The sequence below is a fragment of the Poecilia mexicana genome, unplaced genomic scaffold (assembly GCF_051168715.1).
Source record: "Poecilia mexicana isolate PSO_F unplaced genomic scaffold, ASM5116871v1 scaffold_14, whole genome shotgun sequence".
Taxonomy (NCBI): Eukaryota; Metazoa; Chordata; class Actinopteri; order Cyprinodontiformes; family Poeciliidae; genus Poecilia; species Poecilia mexicana.
Window position 1 is genome coordinate 7717539 of NW_028263383.1, and position 10476 is coordinate 7728014.

At 35.8% G+C, this 10476-nt stretch overlaps 2 protein-coding genes and 1 pseudogene across 2 annotated transcripts; 1 reads left to right on the forward strand and 2 right to left on the reverse strand.

Moving 5' to 3' along the window:
• The first annotated feature begins 433 nt into the window (after window positions 1–433).
• On the forward strand, window positions 434–1808 carry LOC106912833 (olfactory receptor 1E16-like). Its single transcript, XM_014979611.2, has one exon. The coding sequence runs from the start codon at window positions 434–436 to the stop codon at window positions 1427–1429; it is 996 nt and encodes a 331-aa protein (XP_014835097.2). The 3' UTR covers window positions 1430–1808.
• Window positions 1809–4202: 2394 nt separating this feature from the next.
• Window positions 4203–5179, reverse strand: LOC148155452 (olfactory receptor 52K1-like). Its single transcript, XM_088012484.1, has one exon. The coding sequence runs from the start codon at window positions 5169–5171 to the stop codon at window positions 4203–4205; it is 969 nt and encodes a 322-aa protein (XP_087868610.1). The 5' UTR covers window positions 5172–5179.
• A 4041-nt stretch (window positions 5180–9220) lies between these two features.
• Window positions 9221–10194, reverse strand: LOC148155453 (olfactory receptor 1M1-like; annotated as a pseudogene).
• Window positions 10195–10476: the final 282 nt, after the last annotated feature.

The window sequence follows — 10476 nt, forward strand, 5'->3', positions numbered from 1 at the left end:
TCTAGAGTCAAAAGTTATGGAGAATTCATGAGAATATGGTTTGAAGAAAGTTACATTTATTTCTCTACCTTTTAATTTTTTTTTCTCCATTATTTCATTTATGGACACAGATGAAAACATGATACAACAAAAATAATACTAATAATAGATGTAATTTTCAAGATGTTAAGTAAATGCTCCTTTTTTGTAGATATAATTTTATGCTCTGGTAATAGAAATGTTGCGTTGCGTCATGTTGTTAATGACGGACGTTCATTGAGCGACACCTGAGAGCTTGAGGTAATGATGAACTATATAGGTGAAAAAATAGCATGGAACAGCTCAGAGAGCTGCACACACTTCTGATTCTCTACTGTGTTAAGAAAACTAGAAGTGCTTTCAACAATCTCTGTCACTTTAGTTTTTTGTGAGTTGTCTTTATCCTGTTATAAATATGAACAGAGAGGGTGAAAATACTGTCACGTTTAACTCCACGTTTGTTCGTCCTCTACATTTTTATCTCGGTGGGTTTTACAACATCCCTCATGTTAAGTATTACTATGTCTTCTTGTGCTTTGTGTACATCATGACTGTGCTTAGCAATGGTTTCCTCCTCTCTGTTATTTACCTGGTGAAGTCTCTCCACACTCCCAGATACATAATAGTGTTCAACCTGGCTCTGACAGATTTGTGTGGGAGCACTGCGCTCATCCCAAAGCTCTTGGACACGTTTTTGTTTAACAGGCGGTACATTGTTTATGAGGCCTGCTTAACTTACATGTTCTTTGTTTTATTCTTTGGAAGTATGCAGTCATGGACTCTAGTCATAATGGCCTATGACAGATTTGTAGCAATTTGCTTTCCACTGAGATATAACATTATTGTAACAAGGAAATCAATAGTTACAATTCTGCTGTGTTCATGGACATCTCTGGTCCTGGTCATTGGAGCCTTGGTCGGACTTCTTGAGCGCCTGTCCTTTTGTGCATCTGTGGTAATACAAAGTTTTTTCTGTGATCATGGACCAACATATAGTTTGGCATGTAATAATAAATACATAAACTACATAGTGGCTAATTTCACTTTTGCTGTAGTCATTTGTGTTCCTCTCATACTGATCGGAGCCACCTACATCTGCATTTCTGTAGCACTAAGCAGAACTGCATCCAGAGAAGAACGACTTAAAGCAATGAGAACTTGTACTTCTCATTTGATTCTCGTGGCCCTTTTCTTTATACCATATCTGGGCACAAATATAACAGTGAAAACTAACGGCATTGACCCTAATATGAGGATATTAAATTCTAGTTTATCCCACACAGTTCCCTCTCTGCTAAATCCGATCATATATGCTTTAAAGACAGAAGAAGTGAGAAGTGCTTTTAAGAGGGTTTACAAAAGAAGAAAAATAAACAGACTCGTCTCACAATTGCAAACTCGGACTTCTTAGTGCTTTAAGGCATGACTAAAAAATTAATATTACATCATGTTGTTTTGCTGTGTTGATATTTTAATGCTGATAATATGGTTGTATGTGTAAAAAAGTTATCTTAGGGATGCACATGTGTTTTTGTTAATATGATTTATTTCAGATGCATGTTTTTTTTTTTTTTAATACAAGACATTTTACGTCCAGTGGTGTTTATATATAGCATAGTGATGACTTTAGATATACCTTAGATTCTAAATTGAAGTGATTAGTAGATATATTTACAGTTGGTTGTTTGTGAATGTTGTCCTTCGTTGATCTGCCCAGAATGTACCAGATTATACTGAGACGAGTCAGTGTGGAAAGGTTCATTGCAGAAAGCATGTAGGTAAAATGCAGAATGGTGATAGAAACATGTAACTGTGGACATCTAGTGTTCAAGGCTGAATTATGAAAAATAAAGTTGCAAATTCTCATCATAAACTTTGCTTGTCTTTTTAAGTTAAAGAGCGTCCCATTTTCATGTACCTACTGCAGAAATCACACTTCACATAAGTAAAATTGAGTTAGTTTTATGCTTTTTTAGAAGACATTATAAAATGAAATATGAACATATTCTGGTAAGAAAAAATGAAAATTTTATGCGGTCTACTTTTTTTAAACGATACTACATTTCACACTTTATTTTGTTAGTGATTAATGCTCATTATTGTTACCATTTTAACTGAAGTGTTTAATATTCTGAGTACTGATTGGTGGCTGCCTCGCTTTTGCCAGTCTTCCGCAGGGCAACTGGCTACAGTGTAGCTTACCACCACTATCAGTGTGTATGAATGACTGAATGCAGTGTAAACACTTTGGAGTCCTCTGCACTAAATAAAGTGCTAAACAAATACAGACCATTAACCAATAGAGTAGAAATAGCTTCCTACATAGGTGAGGAATTCATCCTTGAAATGGATTTTTAGATTATGAAACTGAATTGATTCTGAACATTCATTTAAAGTAGTATCTCATAATGCCAGAAATACTAATAACTTCCCTGGGTTTAATTAAATTGTGCTCTGTTTGTACAATACAATAATAATTATTTTTTCAGTAGTGTTTAACATCCGTGTAAGAGTAACGAGCTTTCAGCCACCTCATATTATAAACCATTACAGTACCAATGTCATGATCATTAGACACAATGAGAACTCTCCACACCTACATAAAACACCTGGTTTAAACTGGCTTTTCTCCCAACATCAGACCCTGTCACACTATTTTGTATCAGCCTCTAGTTTCATGGGTGGGTGTTGAGAGACATGATGCCATTGGAAAACACCGCTCCCACATCATCACAATAAGAAAAAAAAATCATTAATATTGGCATAAAAGCAGAGAGTTCACGTAACGAAATTGATTGCAGGAAGCTAGGTGGCGCAAATACATGAGAACAAAACTAGTAACTGAGGACATCTAGTGTTCCAGACTAAGTACTGCACTTAAAAGAAAAATTCACGTCACTAATCGTCATTTAGTGGTTTAAACATATGAAATATTATGATATGATATGGAAATTTGAATCTTGAAGTATTTTCCCCTCTGGTTTATCCTGGTTTCATGGTGTTTAACATAGTGTTAAAAAGCATTAAATAACAAAAAGAAAAGTTTAACATACCAAAAAAGAGTTGGTCACATCACTAGTCAAATCTTCATTTCTATATGAGAAGATAAAGATATTAAATGTGACAGGTTTTCTCTGCAAATACAAATAATTTTGTTCAGATACAAAATAAATTAAAACAGTAAATTCACAAATTCCTCACTATTAAACTTTTAAAGCCAATAGCAGTAGATTGTTCATGTGTTAGAGCGCAAAGTGCCACCATTATAAACATATTAAGTATTAACTAGACCTCCGATTGGTAGCGTTTACCCAGCAGATAGAAAACAACATTAAAACAATGAATACATAAATAAATCTCACTTTTACATAAACAGTGTGTCGTGTTAAAAAATGTCTGTTCTTCATTCAGTAAAATAACTGGAGGTGGCTAGCCAGAAATTGTACTCAAGTACGAAAAGTGTTACTTTAAAATAATATCACTCAAGCAAAGCCTTAAAAAATGTGGAGCAGGAAAACTTCTCAAGGAAGAACTTTTTCTTTCTTTTATTTTCAAAAAAATTACTCAAGTAAATGTAACTGTACAACCGACCCGTTTAGTGACATTGTCAGGTTTAGACGTTTCCAAGTCTGTAATATATCCATTAAACCACTAGAGGTCAGGCTTTGAACATTTTGCCGTTCTCTTTCCGTTCCATTCTGCAGAAATATAAACCAGTAGACTGAACACACTGTTCAAATAATCCAACAAAATATTCACATAAATAAACAAAATGAGTTATGCAGAAATACAATTTCACAATAGCAAACAAGAGAAGGTGGAACACCTTGTGTAGTTTTTATCTGCCATAAAGTATTCACAAGACAAAATTATACATTGAAACATGGATCAGACTTTATTTATTCTTTCTAAGTAGTGGTACACTTGTTTGGCTAAAAGGACAAGCAGGTGCTATTTATAAAACATAAAAATAGAGACTGAATTGCATTAATCAACATTTTTTCCTTAATATGTTCACAAGACACATTGATACAAAATTGTGCTGATATTCAAAGAGTTGACCAAATTTCACAGAAATGTATATTTATCTTGCCAGCAGTTACTATTTGCACATCCTTGTTCATTTTTAACCACAGCTCAGAGGTTATTACTTAGTCATAATGTAAAAAAGGATTGGACTTTAATTATGCTTTTGAGTTAACTTTGGTTTTTCTAAACAAAGCAAGTGTCCTGATTTTGATCTCTTTGGTTTTCAGAGAATAAACAATAGGATTAATGCAAGGAGGCATGCAAGATGCCAGCGACAGACTCAGAACTCTCTTCTCTGGGTCCACTACCCTTGAAAAAAACCCAATGCTGAAAATAACAAGAAGAGGAATATAAAATATAGCAACAACAATAATATGTTCAACACATGTGGCCAAAGTTTTCACTCGTCGGTCCACAGATTTCATCTTGAACACAGTCACCAGGATGCTCACATAGGAGAGCAGGATGAAAATGAAAGGTCCTCCCAGGGTCAGAACAGAGAGGGATGAAGATGCCGACCACTGCAGTGAATAATCGTTGCAGGCAAGTCGAAACACAGGTGCATAGTCACAAAAATAACTGAACACCCTGACAGAGTTGCAAAAAGACAGTCGTGTCATTGAGCTTGTAGTGAATGTAATCATTACCACAATAAAACACCAGGTAGCGCTGATAATCCAGCACATGCTGCGCACTGTGTTGATTGAGTTCTGCCTGAAGGGGAAACATATAGCAATCAGCCTGTCATAGGCCAGTATAGTGAGTGCATAAGACTCCAGAGCTGCAAATGCATAATATACAAACATCTGAACAAAACACAGGTTAAACGGAATAAAATTGTCTTTCATGAGAAAAATCTTTATCATGCCAGGAATGGTGCAGGAGTTAAGCACTAAATCTATCACTGCCAGGTTGGTGATGGCCAAGAATTTTGGAGTGTGCAAACTGTGACTCACAGCAATTGTATAAATCAGCAAACAGTTAAACATGACTGAAAACACATAAACAAATGCCAGGAAGATGAAATACACAGATATGAAGGGAAATGACTCAAATCCAACAATGTAGAAACCTGGAGGGTGAATGATGACAGAAGTGTTAGAAACAGTCCTAGAGGAAGACATCACTGATTCCCACAGCGTTTGCTGGAAGATGGAGCCTCAGTAAGAAAATCTTTAATCTGAAAGCAGAAAAGACAAGGTTTGTTAGAAATACAAACAAAATTAAAATGAAAACCATAGATTCTGCATGTTCTAAATTAGTTTTAAATTGCTTTACCTAATGTTCCTCCCATGTTGTTCGCTGCAACTCTTTTGGAGGCTTCTTTCAGTGTCGGCAGCAGGAAGATATCTGCGAATGTGACTGTGTGTACCAATATTTTTAAAGCCCATCCCATGAGTTTAGTCTCAAAAAGTAATTGTGAAATATCTCATTTGTTCTAGTAAATTGGTCCATTGAGAGGCCAAGTTCATGGCTTACACTTTGTGTTTGTTATGATCAAAACAAAGTTCTAATTACCTGAAATATTAATTATAACGAACAGCCTTTAGCAAATTATATCAACTGGTTGAATCTGTAAAAAATACATGTTTTGATGGACTGCCTTACAACATGCTTTATCAACATCCTGTAGCTACTGATCTTTGTTGTTTCCAATTTACACATTCATGTTTAAGCTTTTCTTTGTTATTTTATAATATATGATTGCCCAGACCCATGTGACTGTCGATCCTTCTTGACTTTCAAAAGTCAAACATTTAATTCTTTGTATTGAAATTATTCCTTGTATGCACACAGTAAAAAACTTGCACATCATTGTTTTTGTCATTTTCTAACATTAGTTTACAATCATGCCCCACAATGTGGCAGAGTGATACAGTGGATGTTTTATTCCAAACAGTGTAATCCTTTTTTTCAATACGGCAATATTTTTCTGCTGGAAATGATTAATTTTAAAAAAGATTTTTCATTTTGGATTTGAATGCTATGCAGCTTGATGTTTATTTTTATTTACATCCGGCAGCTGATGAATGGATTACAAAAGGTTACGTAATCCCAAATCCCCAATGAGCTAAAACGGGAGACTTCAAAGACAGAGGAAAAGGAAAGAAGAGAGAGAGGAGGAAGAAATTCAAAGCACATCATCTGTCAATCATGATGAGGAACATGAGGTTCTAGATCTCACTCTTGAAGCAGTGATAAGGACCCAGCCGAAGTATCTGCAATTTATAAGGTCTGTTTGCAAGATCATTATCTCTGCCTCTGTGAAGCTTCATGACTGTATAATCAGAAAAAAGATTTGAAACGGATCTGCAAAAGCAAAGGAAGTGGATTAGCAGGATTCAATTAATCCAGGAGATGCTGCTGCAGCTCAGAAAAAACAAAAACAAAAAAACGTCCTACTGGCTACTTGTTTTCTTTGTTTTTAAAAACATGTTTTAAATAAAGTAAAATAAAATAAAATAAAATAAATATATGAAAAGTGATTGGGAAAGGTAAGCAGGTAGATTCATATTGGGCCTGAGATAATCCGGTAGAAGGGGAAACCCCGACCCACGGTCACAACTCCAGAATCCATCCAGAGATATTTCTAAAAAAGAAAAAAAAAAGTCCAAACAATCCAGCCAATCAGAACTTCCCCAGAATGAAACAGTCCCAGCCTCTCAATAAACTGTCAGCCCCCATGAACTGCAACATGAATTTTCCCACTAAGTTACCCTAAACCGCTCCCCGCCCCCCCACTTCAATGGCGCCGTGCCATTGAAGAGGGGGAGGGGGAGGGGGGCGCAGGAAGAGGTATGGATGAAAAAAAAAAAAAAAACATGAACTCGTATGCGCTGGGTTTTTACCTTAGAATAGCCAACTCTGTTATTCTTCTGTCAATTTGATACAGTAGGGGCTTTCGCACTGCCCATATCTGTGTCCTCTGTCTCTTTTATCAGCAATTAAAACTGTTTAATCCGTTGTTAACATGTCGTAACCTGTTTTTCCGAGCTGCCTTTAAACGCAACATGAGCGCTAGACGCTCTTGCTGGGTTTACACCTGTGCGGCAGTGAAGGAGACCTGCTGCTGCTGGGCAGAGCTGCTCAGGTGTGTTAGAATCACGGCAGCAAACCAGCAAAACACAAAGAACTTTTCACAGTTTTCCCCCCAAACTAACAGACTGCTGAGTAAAGCTGTTGGATGCAGGTAATGTTAGCTAAAAGATGACTAGCTAATGTCAATACAGCACCTTAAGCTTGTTAACAAGTAGCCTGTAGGCTACTGGTGTTGTTGTCTATGTTCAGCTAAGATTCATTTTGCCCCCCATAAAGGTGATTCTCCTCCTACCCCTCTGTTCGTCTGGAGCCGGGGCTGAGTATAATGGGGAGTCTCTAAGAATCCACCTTCCTCACACACATCGTTCAACCAGACAGCTATTTTAGGGGCCCAGAAATAGTTTGGAAACCACTGGGGGGGCCCAGGAGAAAAAGTTTGGGAACCACTGCTTTAACTATGGTGTTCTATCATTTTGCCTTGAGGGATAAAAACTCTTAAGCATAAAAGGCAAAAATAGCAACCTGTTTTCAAACAGTTCTTGTTTTTAAATAACATGCAATATTTATTAATGAAACAAGCAAGTGGTTAACCTATTGTAGAAAAAAATCATAAAAAGGTGCAGTTTATTATTTAAAATAGAAAAGGACAACATTTCCTGCTAGACCAAATTTTTGTTTATTTGGATTTTGAAGATTTTACAAGAACATGATCCTGTCTTTCTTCTGAAGAGCTTTCTATATATGCCCATGTTTGATAAATGGCTGTGCCAAATGCTAAAATTAAAATTAAAGGTGTCAATTTGGATATCATTAGTAGGCGGGACAGATTTTAATTGTGGTCACTTGAAATCACTCAGAGGGCCGAATGTGCCGTACATTGGACAACCTTTCATTTTGTACACAAAAACTTATTTAAAATGCATTTTAATGTCATGAAGGAACAAAACAGGATGATAGGCAATGTCAATGTTTTTTCTTCTAAAGCGGGAGCCTGAGATATGACATGTACTAAGACCATTTTACCACTAGAGGTCAGGTTTTCATTATACTGTGATGATTGATTTTTGGAGTACCGTACATTTAATGCTGCAACCATTTTTACTGATGTCCCCATGCATCAAGATAGTGACCCGGTTTGTTTTCACTTGTGCGTCATTTTCAGGTGGTTGTGGAGTTTCTGAAATATAGTTTTAAGCTGTTTTGCTAACAAAATAAAAGCAGACTGAAAATAATGAGCTGAAAGATTAATTTACTTAAGCATCAAAATATTATGATACATTTTATTTAGTATATTTTAAGAAATATGTGCAGTTGTTGACTATTTTTCTGCTTCAAAAAAACAATACACAATTCTTTGTTAATATTCTAGCTAGCTAATCCACTGTTTTTTTCAGAGTTCAAAAGTTTGAATAGGGACTGATTCCAAAAGCTGGTTTGGTTCTTCAGAAAATAACAGCCTCAGAGGTCACGAAATAGTGGCAGACAAATGTATTTATTTGAAAACTTACATTGTAAATATGTAAATATTAAAACTACATAAATGTACTTCTGATGCATAAAAGGCCAATTTTCATTTCATTTTTAAATTTCATTTTTGTGATACAGCAACGAGTTGGATGTATTTATTTGATTATGTATTTATTGCTATTAAAGATAATGTAACCCAGTTAATTTTCTATTATTTCTAAGTTCTCATTAAAAAGCAATTGTTGCCCAATTGCTGACAAAAAACAAGCAAACTAAGAAAATTTTCATAACTAACACGCACATTTTCACACAAGTTTAGACATGTGACTAGTCTAGATTCATGGTGATTAATAGTTATAGAGTATAGATACAATCATAAATATCTCAACTGAGCTTAGGAAAAGGAAACTCAGCAATCCAGATGTGAAAAAAATCTATACATTAATGGAAATAAAAAACATTTGGATTTACAGAAAGATCTATATCAAATGTTCCCTAATTAGGAGAAAATAAAAACATATAAGTAAGAAGATATTAATTGTAACAATATATGTACAGAATAAAAATTTACCATACATTTTCATTAGTGAAATGAACAAAACATTTTTTTATTCTGGTTTTGATCAGACCCCTCATTTCATCACTGTAACGTCTGCAAGGATTGTTATTAGAATTTTGTATTAACTTTGGTTTTTCTAAACAAAACTAGTGTTCTGATTTTAATCTCTTTGGTTTTCAGAGAATAAACAATAGGATTAATGCAAGGAGGCATGCAAGATGCCAGCGACAGACTCAGAACTCTCTTCTCTGGGTCCACTACCCTTGAAAAAAACCCAATGCTGAAAATAACAAGGAGGGGAATATAAAATATAGCAACAACAATAATATGTTCAACACATGTGGCCAAAGTTTTCACTCGTCGGTCCACAGATTTCATCTTGAACACAGTCACCAGGATGCTCACATAGGAGAGCAGGATGAAAATGAAAGGTCCTCCCAGGGTCAGAACAGAGAGGGATGAAGATGCCGACCACTGCAGTGAATAATCGTTGCAGGCAAGTCGAAACACAGGTGCATAGTCACAAAAATAACTGAACACCCTGACAGAGTTGCAAAAAGACAGTCGTGTCATTGAGCTTATTGCAAATGTTGCAATTCCCACAGTAAAACACCAAGAAGCAAAAATAATCCAGCACATGCTGCGCACTGTGTTGATTGAGTTCTGCCTGAAGGGGAAACATATAGCAATCAGCCTGTCATAGGCCAGTATAGTGAGTGCATAAGACTCCAGAGCTGCAAATGCATAATATACAAACATCTGAACAAGACACAGGTTAAACGGAATAAAATTGTCTTTGATGAGAAAAATCTTTATCATGCCAGGAATGGTGCAGGTGTTAGCAAACAGTTAAACATGACTGAAAACACATAAACAAATGCCAGGAAGATGAAATACACAGATATGAAGGGAAATGACTCAAATCCAACAATGTAGAAACCTGGAGGGTGAATGATGACAGAAGTGTTAGAAACAGTCCTAGAGGAAGACATCACTGATTCCCACAGCGTTTGCTGGAAGATGGAGCCTCAGTAAGAAAATCTTTAATCTGAAAGCAGAAAAGACAAGGTTTGTCAGAAATACAAGCAAAATTAAAATGAAAACCATAAATTCTGCATGTTCTAAATTAGTTTTAAATTGCTTTACCTAATGTTCCTCCCATGTTGTTCGCTGCAACTCTTTTGGAGGCTTCTTTCAGTGTCGGCAGCAGGAAGATATCTGCGAATGTGACTGTGTGTACCAATATTTTTAAAGCCCAACCCATGAGTTTAGTCTCAAAAAGTAATTGTGAAATACCTCATTTGTTCTAGTAAATTGGTCCATTGGGAGGCCAAGTTCATGGCTTACACTTTGTGTTTGTTGTG

Coding starts and splice junctions, on each gene's coding strand:
- LOC106912833 (XM_014979611.2), top strand. CDS start 434: ATGAACAGAGAGGGTGAAAATACTGTCACGTTTAACTCCACGTTTGTT.
- LOC148155452 (XM_088012484.1), bottom strand. CDS start 5,171: ATGTCTTCCTCTAGGACTGTTTCTAACACTTCTGTCATCATTCACCCT.